The sequence below is a fragment of the Scyliorhinus canicula genome, chromosome 7 (assembly GCF_902713615.1).
Source record: "Scyliorhinus canicula chromosome 7, sScyCan1.1, whole genome shotgun sequence".
Taxonomy (NCBI): domain Eukaryota; kingdom Metazoa; phylum Chordata; class Chondrichthyes; order Carcharhiniformes; family Scyliorhinidae; genus Scyliorhinus; species Scyliorhinus canicula.
Genome location: NC_052152.1, coordinates 99,691,387 through 99,706,182, shown reverse-complemented (window position 1 = coordinate 99,706,182; position 14,796 = coordinate 99,691,387). Strand labels below are relative to the sequence as shown.

The 14,796-nt window shown below is 47.0% G+C and overlaps 1 protein-coding gene across 5 annotated transcripts in view; it reads left to right on the top strand.

The window, feature by feature from the left end:
* scml2 (Scm polycomb group protein like 2) overlaps positions 1-14,796 on the top strand; it is a 322,665-nt gene that overhangs the window by 126,337 nt on the left and 181,532 nt on the right. For all 5 annotated transcript variants that reach the window (XM_038802541.1, XM_038802540.1, XM_038802539.1 and 2 more), the window contains one exon: positions 3,066-3,134. In XM_038802541.1, coding sequence (XP_038658469.1) covers positions 3,066-3,134 — 69 coding nt within the window. The remainder of the gene's footprint in view (positions 1-3,065; positions 3,135-14,796) is intronic.

The window sequence follows — 14,796 nt, the reverse complement described above, 5'->3', positions numbered from 1 at the left end:
TTAGAGAGAGAACAATATACACATCTGCTTGGTTTGAATGCAGCTCTCCAACTGAAAGCGATACTAAGACACACTAACTCCCAGCTCAAAACGAAAGTAAAGGTCAGAATCACATTCCAGCTCCACCCACACAATGACATCACTGCAGCATTTGAGGAAACACACTTTTCTTTAAGGGACTCTCACATGATAGGATCTTCAAAAGAATCTCAGCATTGTTGACTGCATCCACTTGGTTGATGTTCGTGAAAATGCTCCAGAAGATGTTGCTCAAGCTTTGGGTACTGAGGCTTCGTTCGGCACCCAGGAGCCTTGCTTGCTTGCATTGGGAGTTTAACTTGTCCTATAGAGCAAGGGTTTTTGAACTTGGGGGACGGTGGGTGTTGGTAGGGTCACAGAGCGATCGTTTGTGGGGTTCCTGATTGTGGGAGAAGTGCTCAACGTCATGACCGGCGTTTAAAATGCCGGCCGCAACTTGCATTTGAGTTGAATATGCCAGTCTCCCCACGCATGCGTGCCTCCTCGGATGGATCCAACAGTGTGCAGGCACGGAGCCCAGCTGGGCAGACTGCCTCTTCCTGACGTCTGCGTGCTGTCCCAGTACTGTCGTCTCCTGACGTCAGGGCACTGTCCCAGGACAAAATCAATTTTTGAAAATGGCAGAGCCTTCCCGCCAGCAGCGGTGCAGCAAACACGTCACGCCCAGCATATGGATGTCACCTAGTCTGTGTTTTGGGCGCAAAATCACGGAGAAGAGATTCCTCCTTTTAGTAGCTGCCAGCAAGTAATCAACGGGACTGTATGAAGAACCGAAGGTGGATCATTTTGTAATAAAGAAAAGAGTACCAGAAACACAAACAGGCCAGACTCTCGCAACTGGATCTGCTTGAGAGAGCTTTTCAAGAGAGTCCACATCAGGACAAAGCAGTGTTGGTGTGAGCTACAATGTTTCTGATGAACAACCCATTAAGAAGAAGCTTAAATCAGGAACAAAGCAGTATAAAGATGATTATGACTTTGTTAGTTGTGCCAATGCAAATCAGGATGCAAAGTCCATGGGTGTGATTCTCCGCCCCCCACGACGGGTCGGAGAATAGCGGGAGGGCCGCCCCACGACATGAATCGCTGCTCGGCGTTTTTTTACAGCGAACAGCGATTCTCCCCTTTCCGATGGGCCGAGTACCCAGGCCTTTACGGCCGTTTTCACGAACGCAAACACACCTGCTCTCACCGTTCGTGAAAACGGCCGCAAAGTGCCGTTCTGGAGAACCATGGCACCGATTGGCACGGCCGCACCACGGCCGTGCCAAGGGTGGCATGGGCCCGCCATCGGTGGGCACCGATCACGGGCAGCGGGTCCGAACCCCGCGCACTCTTTGTTCCTCCGCCGCCCCGCTGGATCAGTCCGCGGGGCGGCTGAGGGGCATGATGGCCCGCGCATGCGCGGGTTTCACGCATATGCGTGATGACGTCATCTGCGCATGCGCGGGTTGGAGCCGTGCAATCCGGGCATGCGCGGCTGATGTCATCGTGCGCGTCAGCCGCCGTTATCCTTGGCGCGTGGGCTTAGCGAAGTTCGCTAAGCCTGCGATGCCGTGGTTCACGGGGCCCCGCTGCTAGCCCCGACCGGGGAGCAGAATCGGGTCCTGGGAGGGGGCGCGGAGGCTGCCGTGAAACACGGCCAGTTTCACGGCAGCCTTCGCGACTCTCCGCATTTGCGGAGAATCGCGCCCTATGTGTGTTATGCGTAGGGAAGTACTGGCAAGTGAAAGTTTAAAAACGTCAATGGCATTTGAAGTCTAAGCATCGTGGGTTTGAGGTCAAACCTCTTGATTTTTGATTTTTCTCAATGGATGCAGCAAGAACTTAATCATCAGCTGAAGTCCTTTGCAGGAATTTAATATTGAATGACAAAGCAAGTGAGATCATGAGGACCAAGCAGGTTCACCAGTCACATTAAAAGTAAGCAAAATCGGTGTGTTGCGAAGTTACTGTCGGCTGTAAAGGGGATTTTAGTTTTTATTGTAGGGGTGTTGAGATGAGATGTGTTCTAGTTTGTTGATTGTGCTCTTTGTATATCGAAACTTGAAGTATCTGCTTTATATTGTTCAAATGAAATTTAAAAAAAAAAAAAAAAAATCTATTCCTCTTTCGAGCATAAGGTTGTGATCTGATGAATGCTGAACACTTTGTCTCAATTTCCATCAGCACATATTAACTTCTTGGACATCATTTCGGAGGTATGGATATAACTCTGCTTAATGTCATAACACAAAAATGTTTGGGGCCAAACCAACAGAACTAGAAGTACTTCACAGCACTCATTCGTCTTATCAGAATCCATTCAAATGGTCATCCAAGCTACTATTTATATCATGCACATGGAACCTTGTTTGAGTGCACTGATTGCAAAAATGCAAGTTAAATCAATGTATTGTGATCCCTGATTCTTTGGACACATGATTTCTTTGTAGAGAGGATTTGGTATTTTAGGTATAACTGAAAGATTAAAAAGATTAATACCAGTTACTGCTCATGAATTTTGAATGCAAATTGTGAATGAATAAAGCTCCCAAAATTTCAAAGAGCTCCCCCTGTCCACAATTCATGACTCCTTTCAATCTGCCTGTCTTGGCTATTCTTTAAAATCAGTTCCTTCACTTTAGGATTCACCGTCCCACGGAACAGGATGTGAGTAAACTCTGATCATGCAACTAGCCGTAGCAGTATAGTGAGTGTATTTCCCAGCGTCCTGCATCATTACTTGAGGAAGGAGGAGTGTTCTGACCATAAGTAAAATAGCGCAGATGTCAAATTGTGAAATAAAACAGAAAACGCTGCAAACAGTCATTAGGTCGGGCAACAGCCATGGAGAGAACAATACTTAAGGCATGTGCACGACATTAGATAAAATGACCACCTATGTCTGCATTTTCAAAACTATTGATGGTTTTTTATGAACCATAAATCAAACTCCAATAACTTTATTTTGCAATGTAAAGAACTTGCTCATATTTTGGAAGAATGATTAATGTACTTAAAGCACCATATTTACATTTCTTTAGATTCAAAAGGAAATCGAAAAGAAAAAGCTGGGAAGAGCCATGTACTAAATAACCCTCTGAAGATCAGTGGTAAGCATTCCTGTGTGATATGTAAGGGAGATTGATACTAATTTGTTTTAATGACACTTGAACAGTATCTGATTTGTTTTGTTTATATACCAATAGAGGTTATGTTGGTAGTTTGTGCTGTATGTGGTTTACAATTGTGGTGTTATTTACCAATGGCTTGAAAGGACCCTATTTTTCTATTTAATGTTGTAACCTTTGTCAAACCTCTTGTATATACCGTGGGGCCTCACGGTAGCATGGTGGTTAGCATCAATGCTTCACAGCTCCAGGGTCCCAGGTTCGATTCCCGGCTGGGTCACTGTCTGTGTGGAGTCTGCACGTCCTCCCCGTGTGTGCGTGGGTTTCCTCCGGGTGCTCCGGTTTCCTCCCACAGTCCAAAGATGTGCGGGTTAGGTGGATTGGCCATGCTAAATTGCCCGTAGTGTAAGGTTAATGGGGGGATTGTTGGGTTATGGGTATACAGGTTACGTGGGTTTAAGTGGGGTGATCATTGCTCGGCACAACATCGAGGGCCGAAGGGCCTGTTCTGTGCTGTACTGTTCTATGTTCTATGTTACAAAAATGTTCTATTTGTATGAAAACAAGTTTTACAATACTGAAGTAGTTAAGTTACAATTCCGCATTCCTTTTTAAAAATTAATTGTTTTTGTTTACTTCACATAATTTGCCTGAGTAATTGCACGATTGGATTGGATTTGTTTATTGTCACGTGTACCGAGGTACAGTGAAAAGTATTTTTCTGCGAGCAGCTCAACAGATCATTAAGTACATAGGAAGAAAAGGGTATTAAACAAAATTCAAGAAAATATATAATAGGGCAACACAAGATATACAATGTAACTATCGGATGAAGCATACAGGGTGTAGTGTTAATGAGGTCAGTCAATAACAGGGTCATTTAGGAGTCTGGTGACAGTGGGGAAGAAGCTGTTTTTCAGTCTGATCGTGCGTGTTCTCAGACTTCTGTATCTCCTGCCCGATGGAAGAAGTTGGAAAAGTGAGTAAGCCGGGTGGGAGGGATCCTTGATTATGCTGCCTGCTTTCCCCCCGGCAGCGGGAGGTGTAGATGGAATCAATGGATGGGAGGCAGGTTCGTGTGATGGACTGGGCGGTATTCACGACTCTGAAGTTCCTTGCGGTCCTGGGCCGAGCAGTTGCCATACCAGGCTGTGATGCAGGCAGATAGGATGCTTTCTATGGTGCATCTGTAAAAGTTGGTAAGGGTTAATGTGGACATGCCGAATTTCCTTAGTTTCCTGAGGAAGTATAGACGAGTTGAGAAGGATTGAGTTTTTTTGATGAGCGTGGCATTTTTCAACATTTGATGACTAACATGACCTTGTCAAAGGATGTCTGTTTTTCACTTGTTAGTTTGTTACAGCTTCAAATGTGTTTATTGTACAAAATGCTATTATTATAACCATATAACATTTGAAAATGAAAATAGCAGAGCTCTGCATCATGCAGAGGATAGAGTGCATTTTGTAACAAATGTAATTCTCAGCTTGATGCAGAAACCAATTGGGATTATTTTCAGGATAACCCAATATTTGTAACAGTTGAAATTCTGGCTGTAAATTTTGTTTTCTCAAGCCATTGATTTTGCCTTAAATCTGGCATCACCTAAACAAAATGAGGCTGGATAGGAGGAAGGCGCAATGAAACCCAGGCAGTGTTCATAGGTTCATGGTATTTTGTGAAGCTCCAACAATATGGATTGAAGGTGCAACAACTGACCTAAAGTTCACTTCTGTAAAATAAACTGGACCAGAACATTTGGTTCACAACCTCTACTTGTGGTCTTCAGCCACACTTAGAGTTGTTACTGAGGCTGGACTCCTGTCTCCCCCATGACCCTGGGAGGAGTTGTGTTGAAATGGAGTAGCCCCAAACCAGATGGATCCCTCGACAAAGGGGAGAGAGAGTGAAGCAACAAGCCAGCCGAAGTAAATTACAAATCAGTGAAACGTTTCCATTTTTTTGGTCGACTCGCAAGTTTGAAGCTCGAGAGAAAATAATCGACAAAACGTTGAGTCTTCCTAGGCGAGTTTAAATTCTGCACATTTAGCTGGTGAGTTTTTTTTTAAATTTTAGAGTACCCAATTATTTTTTTCCAATTAAGGGGCAATTTAGTGTGACCAATCCACCTACTGTGCACATTTTTGGGTTGTGGGGGCGAAACCCACGCAGACACGGGGAGAATGTGCAAACTCCACACGGACAGTGACCCAGAGCCGGGATCAAACCTGGGACCTCAGCGCCGTGAGGCAGCTGTGCTAACCACTAGACCACCGTGCTGCCCTCGCTGGTGTGTTTTAATGGGGCTGTGGGTGAGGACAAGCAAGAGAAATGCAGACACACTCTCCCATTGCTCCTTAGTCAATGAACTATATTCTACTTTCACTTTAGAGTATGTGGAAGGCAGAGTGTTGGACAGAACTTGACTGTGTTTAATCAGGGGCGACAGCGCTCAAGATTTGGTTTGTGCCTTAATATATCAGTTAGAGCCTGGGCAGTGCGGAAACCTGCACTGCAGCCGTGGATATTCAGGTGTGTGTGCGTGCGCGCGCCCCTAAACAGTGGGCATCATTTTTGGCTACCCATTTTTCTACATCCTATGACCCACCCGAGGGTTGCAATCCCCATTTTGAAAAACACTGCTGTCGTGTATTGACAGCATATGTTGGTCAGCCGTGGCTCAGTTGGTAGTGCTCTCACCTATTGAGCCATAAGGTTGTAGGTCCGGACCTCACTTCAGGACACTGGCACAATAATCAAAAATGGCATCCTAGTACTGTTCCAGTGAGGGAGTGAGTATTGCATTGTCAGAGGTGCCCACTTTCTGCAACATTAAACCAAGACCCTGCCTGCCCTCTTGGGTGGTCCTGAAAGATCCCATGGCACTATTTCAAAGAAGAGCAGGGAATGCTACATTTTCCAACACTGCTATGTTAAGTACAATTCAACATAAGGCCTACTCGAGGATTGATTTTTTTTGTCCTGAGTAGGGGGATGGTTTCGAGGGTGGAGGATGCTGAATACTCCGCCATTGCCATTTCAGATCATGCCCCGCACTGGGTGGACCTCGGGCTGGGGGAAGAGAGGGACCAACGTCCGCTCTGGCACTTGGAGGTGGGGCTGCTGGCAGATGAGGAGGTGGCCGAGAGGGTTTGGGGGTGTATCGAGAGGTACCTTGAGGCCAATGACAACGGGGAGGTCCGAGTGGGGATGGTCTGGGAGGCATTGAAGGCGGTGATGAGGGGGGAATTGATCTCCATCCGAACCCATAGGGAGAGGGGGGAGCAGAGGGAGAGACTGATAGGGGAGATGGTGCGGGTGGATAGGAGATATGCGGAGGCTCCAGAGGAGGGATTGCTGGGGGAGAGGTGTAGCCTTCAGGCCAGATTCGACCTATTGACTACCAGAAAGGCGGAAGCTCAGTGGAGGAAAGCACAGGGGACGGTGTATGAATACGGGGAGAAGGCGAGCAGGATGCTGGCACACCAGCTCCGAAAGCGGGACGCGGCCAGGGAGATTGGGGGAGTGACGGATAAGGCTGGGAAGGTGCGGAGGGGAGTAGATGTTAATGGGGTCTTCAGAGACTTCTATGGGGAACTGTACCGGTCGGAGCCCCCGGTGGAGGGGGGTGGAATGGGGCGCTTCTTGGACAAGCTGCGATTCCCGAGGGTGGAGGAGCAGGTGGAGGGACTGGGGGCGCCGATCGAGCTGGAGGAGGTGGTCAAAGGGATAGGGAGCATGCAGTCGGGGAAGGCGCCGGGGCCGGATGGGTTTCCGGCAGAATTTTATAAAAGGTATTTGGACCTGTTGGGCCCCCTGTTGGTCCGGACCTTTAACGAGTCAAGGGAGGGGGGGGGGGGGCTTTGCCCCCAACTATGTCACGGGCGCTGATTTCCTTGATCCTGAAGCGGGACAAGGACCCTCTGCAGTGCGGGTCATATAGGCCGATTTCGCTGCTGAACGCCGACGCTAAGCTGCTGGCAAAGATCCTGGCCACTAGAATAGAGGATTGCGTGCCCGGGGTCATTCATGAGGACCAGACGGTGTTTGTGAAGGGAAGGCAGTTGAATACGAACGTGCGAAGGCTCCTCAATGTCATTATGATGCCGGCCATGGAAGGAGAGGCAGAGATAGTGGTGGCATTGAATGCGGAGAAGGCCTTTGATAGGGTTGAGTTGGAGTATTTGTGGGAGGTGTTGGAGAGGTTTGGGTTTGGGGAGGGGTTTATCCGGTGGGTGAGGCTGCTCTACGAGGCCCCGGTGGCGAGTGTAGCCACAAATAGGAGGAGGTCGAAGTACTTTCGGCTGTACCGGGGGACGAGACAGGGGTGCCCCTGTCCCATCTTGCTCTTCGCGTTGGCGATTGAGCCCCTGGCCATGGCATTGAGGGAGTCAGGGAACTGGAGGGGCCTGGTGCGGGGTGGGGAGGAGCATAGAGTGTCGCTGTATGCGGACGACCTGTTGCTGTATGTGGCGGACCCGGTGGGGGGGGATGCCGGAGGTGATGAGGATTCTTCGTGAATTCGGGGGTTTCTCGGGGTATAAGTTGAACCTGGGCAAGAGTGAGTTGTTTGTGGTGCATCCGGGGGATCAAGAGGAGGGGATTGGTAGGCTCCCATTGAAGCAGGCAGGGAAGAGCTTTAGTTACCTAGGGGTCCTGGGAGCTGGGGGGCCCTGCACAAGCTCAACCTCACAAGGTTGGTGGAGCAGATGGAGGAGGAGTTTAAGAGGTGGGATATGTTACTGCTGTCACTGGCGGGGAGGGTACAGTCCGTTAAGATGACGGTGCTCCCGAAGTTTTTGTTCCTGTTCCAGTGCCTCCCCATCCTTATCCCGAAGGCCTTTTTTAGGCGGGTCAACAGGAGTATCACGGGATTTGTGTGGGCGCATGGGACTCCGAGGGTGAGAAGAGTGTTCCTGGAACGGGGCAGGGATAGGGGGGGGCTGGCGTTGCCCAACCTCTGTGGGTACTACTGGGCTGCCAACGCAGCGATGGTGCGTAAGTGGGTAATGGACGAGGAAGGGGCAGCATGGAAGAGGATGGAGGTGGCGTCATGTGTGGGCACGAGCCTGGAGGCGCTGGTAACGGCGCCGTTGCCGCTCCCTCCAACGAGGTATACCACGAGCCCGGTGGTGGCGGCTACCCTCAAAATTTGGGGGCAATGGAGACGGCATAGGGGAGAAGTGGGGGGCTCAATGGAGGCCCCGATACGGGGGAACCATCGGTTTGTCCCAGGGAGCATTGATGGCGGATTCCTGGGCTGGCGCAGGGCAGGGGTTAGGAGGCTGAGGGACCTGTTTGTGGAGGGGAGGCTCGCGAGCTTGGGGGAGTTGGAGGGGAAGTTTGGACTCCCCCCGGGGAACATGTTTAGGTACATGCAGGTGAGGGTGTTTGCCAGGCAGCAGATGGAGGGGTTCCCCTTGCTGCCCCCACGAGGGGTGCGGGATCGGTTGCTCTCGGAGGTGTGGGTTGGAGGAGGGAGGATTTCGGACATATACCGGGTGATGCAGGAGGTAGACGAGGCCTCGGTGGAGGAACTGAAGGGTAAATGGGAAGAGGAGCTGGGTGAGGAGATTGAGGAGGGGACGTGGGCGGATGCCCTGGAGAGAGTGAATTCCTCCTCTTCCTGTGCGAGGCTTAGCCTCATACAGTTCAAGGTGTTGCAGAGGGCCCACATGACTGGGACGAGGATGAGTAGGTTTTTCGGGGGCGAGGACAGGTGTGCTAGATGCTCGGGGACCCCAGCGAACCACGCCCATATGTTTTGGGCGTGCCCAGCGCTGGGGGAGTTTTGGAAAGGGGTAGCAAGGACGGTGTCGAGGGTGGTGGGATCCAGGGTCAAGCCAGGCTGGGGACTCACAATTTTTGGGGTTGCAGTGGAGCCGGGAGTGCAGGTGTTCTGGCCTTTGCATCCCTAGTAGCCCGGCGGAGGATTCTTCTTCAGTGGAGGGATGCGAGGCCCCCAAGCGTGGAGGCTTGGATCAATGATATGGCGGGGTTCATTAAATTGTAGAAGGTGAAATTTGCCCTGAGGGGATCAGTGCAAGGGTTCTTTAGGCGGTGGCAGCCTTTCCTGGACTTCCTGGCGGAACGGTAGGGAAATAGGCCGGCAGCAGCAGCAACCCGGGGGGGTTGGATCGGGGGGAGGGAGAACTGTGTACATGGGTCTGTGGGTTGTGGCGGGTGTTATCTCTCTCCCTTTTGTTGTTGGGTGTTCTTTTGTTTTTTTCTTCTTTTGTTTGTAGTTGCTTTTGAAGTTGGGTGGGAATTGTTCTTGGGGTGTTACCGCGGTTGTTTTGTTAATAGAATTGAGCTGTTTATATTTTGTAAAAATTTCAATAAAAATTATTAAAAAAAAAAAATAAGTACAATTCAAAAGTACTTCATTAGCAGTAAAATGCGTTGAGGCCTCCTGTAATTGTGAAAGACACCAGTCTGTCTTCCTTTCTTCTATAATATGTAAATGGGAGCCGGCGTTGTTCAATTGGCAAAGCTCAAGTCTGAGTTGGAAGGCTTCCAGTCTGACCCCAGGACTTTGCTGTTAATTGGTTATTAGAATCCTTCCAAGACTCCACTTCCTTCATCGGGAGAAAGGAATGTGAAGATATGGAAATGCATAAACTGCAGCAATCTAGGGTAAACAAATGAAAGCTTTGGACAAATTAAAATGATTTTCCTGTGTGATGGTATAGGTGCTAACCTGTATACTGCAGTAATAATGGACAATTCTGGTGCAGGGACTTTGATATATGCCAAGACTATTTAAAGATACTTGATATGATAGCCTTTACAACTGAACAACTGAAGCATGTTCAGACAGGTAAAAGATATTTTAATCCAACCTGAAGCTGATCCAACTCTGAGAATCATTCCAGTATTTATGGATTAGTGTTAACATCATATGGTATTGTGTCTTGGGTCACTGTCTGTGCGGAGTCTACATGTTCTCCCTGTGTCTCCGTGGGTATCCTCCGGGTGCTCTGGATTCCTCCCACAAGTCCAGAAAGACATGCTTGTTAGGTGAATTGGACATTCTGAATTATCCCTCGGTGTACCCAAACAGGCGCCGGAATGTGGCGACTAGGAGCTTTTCACAGTAACTTCATTGCAGTGTTAATGTAAGCCTACTTGTGACAATAAAAATTATTATATTTCATTGGTGTGCCAGGTGGTTGAGACTGAAATTTTGTGGCTTATATAAAGAGTCAAGTTTTTCAAATAAAAATTGAACCATGTTGCTAATTTCCATTTGTGACCTTGATGTCCGATTCAATCCAGAGTTGTACTTTCAATCCCATATTTTCCCCAGCAAAAGAATGCCTTGCTTTCACCTCGATAACACTGCCTGCCACTGTACCTGCCTACCCACTGATGAAACTTACATCCATGACTCTGTCATCTCTAGACTCAATTATTCCAATGCTATTCTCCCTGGCCCCCCATCATTAAATTTAACGTAAATGAAAATAGTGCTTTCCATATGCTGTCTTGCTCACTTTTTAATTCCAAACTGTTACACTCCCAATAGAGGCGATTAACATTTAAAGCGAAATTCAGTTATCTACCATAAGACTGAAGCCGCAGGATTCCATTGTTCAAACAAATGAATTACACTATACAAGAATCATTTTTATAAATGACCTGGAGGTGGGCGTAGAAGGATGGGTGAGTAAATTTGCAGATGACACTAAAGTCGGTGGAGTTGTGGACAGTGCAGAAGGATGTTACAAGTTACAGAGGGACATAGATAAGCTGCAGAGCTGGGCTGACGGGTGGCAAATGGAGTTTAATGCAGAAAAGTGTGAGGTGATTCATTTTGGAAGGAATAACAGGAAGGCAGAGTACTGGGCTAATGGTAAGATTCTTGGTAGTGTGGACGAGCAGAGAGATCTCGGTGTCCATGTCCATAGATCCCTGAAAGTTGCCACCCAGGTTGAGAGGGTTGTTCAGAAGGCGTACGGTGTGTTAGCTTTTATTGGTAGAGGAATTGAGTTTCGGAGCCATGAGGTCATGTTGCAGTTGTACAAAACTCTGGTGCGGCCGCATTTGGAGTATTGTGTGCAGTTCTGGTCGCCACATTATAGGAAGGATGTGGAAGCATTGGAAAGGGTACAGAGGAGATTTACAAGAATATTGCCTGGTATGGAGGGAAGATCATATGAGGAAAGGCTGAAGGACTTGAGGCTGTTTTCGTTAGAGAGAAGAAGGTTAAGAGGGGACTTAATTGAGGCATACAAGATCAGAGGATTAGATAGGGTGGACAGTGAGAGCCTTTTTCCTCGGATGGTGATGTCCAGCACGAGGGGACATAGCTTTAAATTGAGGGGAGATAGATATAGGACAGATGTCAGATGTAGGTTCTTTACTCAGAGAATAGTAAGGGCGTGGAATGCCCTGCCTGCAACAGTAGTGGACTCGCCAACACTAAACGCATTCAAATGGTCATTGGATAGGCATATGGACGATAAGGGAATAGTGTAGAGGGACTTTAGAAGGGTATCACAGGACGGTGCAACATCGTGGGCCGAAGGGCCTGTACTGCGCTGTAATGTTCTAAGTAAAGCAAACACTAGTAAATAAATAATGAAAGCAAAAAACTACAGATGCTGGAGATCTGAAATAAAAAGCTAGTGCTGGAAAAACTCCAGATCTGGCAGCATCTGTGGAGAGAGAAAATTATATTCAACTCCATTATGACTCTTCGGAACTAGCAAATAATGACTTTCCTGGGTAATTACATACATCTTGCATCCAAAAGCACGAAAAAACCCACACCTATTTCAGTCTAAAATGCTGACCTGATCTCCCTTTGGATTCTTCAAGATTACCATCCCCAAACCTTCCCACAGCTGTCAACTGGGACTTCCAGTTCAAGCTTGAGCTTCACTTGCAACTTTTGCACAGTGGCTTAAACAATTCGATTAGCTCTACTATCCTTGTCCACAGTTGTTTCACAGGTCTTAGCAAATTTTTTTCCTCTTATGAACTCTGTCTCCAAACTGAGCCTGAGTTCCCACCCCCATTCTGTGTGGAGGACAATATAAATTATTTTCTCTGCTGAAGTTGCATGCCTGGCTTACGTTTTTTTGTTTGTTCCAAAGCTGATCTACATGTTCTGTGAGCAAAAATTCATGAACCCCGAGTAAAAGGGCAGTTCCCTACAAATCTATCTTTGTCGCAACGTGCCATACCTGGGATGTTCCAAACAGAAATTTAAACTAATTATCTTTCACGTTCAAAACAACCCCTTGGTTGTCGGGGTCTCATGAAAATTTTATATCCTTAATGGAATTAACAACCGTCTCCCTGGAATTGTTGATTTCACCAATGGTATGAGAATGGATCTGGGCCACATTAATTGGAATCAAAGGTTGACTGATAAATTGGTAACTGAACAATGCATCTTTGACTTTCTCTATATATATATATATATATATATATATATATATATTATATGTTTCTGGAACCTACCTCTTCATTTACCTGAGGAAGGAGTAGTGATCCGTAAGCTAGTGATTTAAAACAAACCTATTGGACTTTCACCTGGTGTTATAAGACTTCTTACTGTGCTCGTTATGGAGGACAGAGCATGGACACAGTTGAGGCATGTTCCTACCAAGTGGAAAAGTAGGGCAAACAAATCCACTGCTCACTGGATGACAAAAGTGTTAGAGATTAAGCGTAAAAAGAAAAAGTGTGCTTATAACGGCTTTCAGGTGGATAATGGAAGCGACAACTAGGATGTATATAGGTTCACAAGGGAACTGCAAAAGCAAATAGACGCAAAGAGATTATGAAAAGAGACTGCAGCTAACCTGAAAGAGAATCCTAACATCATCTATCAGCATATAAATAGTAAAAGGGTGGTAAACAGTCGGTAGGAGTTGATTAGGGACCAAAAGGGGGATTTATGCATGGGTCATCGTTGAGGTATTTATGAATGTTAAGCGAGTCGAGAAATTGTGGAGGAACTAGCCAACATTTTCCAGTCAGGCTTGTATTCTAGGGTGGTGCCAGAGGAATGGAGAATTACAAATGTTGCACCGTTGTTCAGAAAGCAACTACAGGCCAGTCAGTTTAAATTTAGTGTGGGGAAACTTTTTGAAATGGCAATATGGACAAAATTAGTAGTTACCTGGGCAAATGCAGGTTAATTAAGTAAAATGAATGTGGATTTGTTGAGGCCAAATCATGTTTAAATAATTTACCAGAGTTTATTGCTGAAGTGACAAGAGGGTTGATGTGTACTTGGACTTCCAAAAGGTATTTTTTATAAAAGCCAAATTAACTTCTCATCGAGAGCAGATGCTGGGAATTCCAAGTCTGCACATGTGCCGATCAAAGCTACTTGTGCTACTCATGCGCAATTGAGCATTTTCAGTTCTTTGGGCTAAGGATAGCTCAGTGCACCTGCGCAGAAAGGGAAAACTGCATGAACACTGGGTCATGTGGCTGGAAACAGAGCATCATTAAAGAAGAATCTCCGGCAGGGCACTGGGAAAGGTCCCTGTCAAATTGAGGAAAAAAGTTCTGTTGGGAAAGAGGGCTGTGTTTGGCAGACTAAGTGGTGCGAGCTCAGGCTTGGAGATTCACGAGAATGGCTCAAGGAATGAGGAACTTCAGTTACGCAGAAAGATTGGAGAAATTGACACTTCTGCTTGGAGAAGAAAATGTTGAGAGGAGATTAAGCACAGGTACTCAAAGTCCTGAGGGGTCTGGACAGAATCGATAGGGATACTGCTCCCATTGGTGGAATAACAACACATGGTTAGCATCTGGCATGCATCGCCTGAGCCTGCAGAAGGCAGGTTCAATTGATACATTCAAGAGATAATTGGAGAATTATTTTAAAAGGATGGATGTGCAGGGCTGAGAGCAGAAGGCAGAGAGTGACAGTGGGAAAATTGGAACTTTGGGGAGCGGGTGCAGACACAACAGGCTGACTGACCTTCAGAGCAGTAACAATTTAATAAATCACTCAGAAACACCTTTTTTGCCTGAAAAACAACTGTTAAAGGCTGGCTGTTTTATAAGTTGACAAAGTTCTCTTCAAAATAAGAGGGTTCATGGACAGCTATTATTGGTAATTATGTATGACCATAGAAGTTTGGTGATACCATGCAAGTTTACAGGAGAATTCAATGCATGTTACAGTGCAGAAAAGATTTGAGTGTTTCAAGGGATGAGGAACTTCAGTTGTACAGCAAGATTGGTCATGTTGGACTGTTTCCTTTGATAATCTTTATTAGTGTCACAAGTACGCTTACAGTTACTGTGAAAATCCCCCAGTCACCACACTCTGGCACCTGTTTGGGTACACGGAGGGAGAATTTAGACTGTCCAATTTGCCTGACAGCACGCCTTTTGGGACTTGTGGGAGGAAACCGGAGCGCCTGGAGGAAACCCATGCAGACACTGGGAGAATGTGCAGACTCTGCACAGACAGTGACCCAAGCAGGGGATCGAACCCGGGTCCCTGGTGCTGTGAAGTAACAGTGCTAACCACTGTGCTACCGTGCCGCCAGAGAAAAGAAGGCTGCGGAAATATTTGATAAGAGATATTCAAAATCATGTGGGGTCCAGAGAGAGGAGACGGGAATAAACTGTTGTCATTCATGAAAAAGGAGAGGGTGCAGATTTAAAG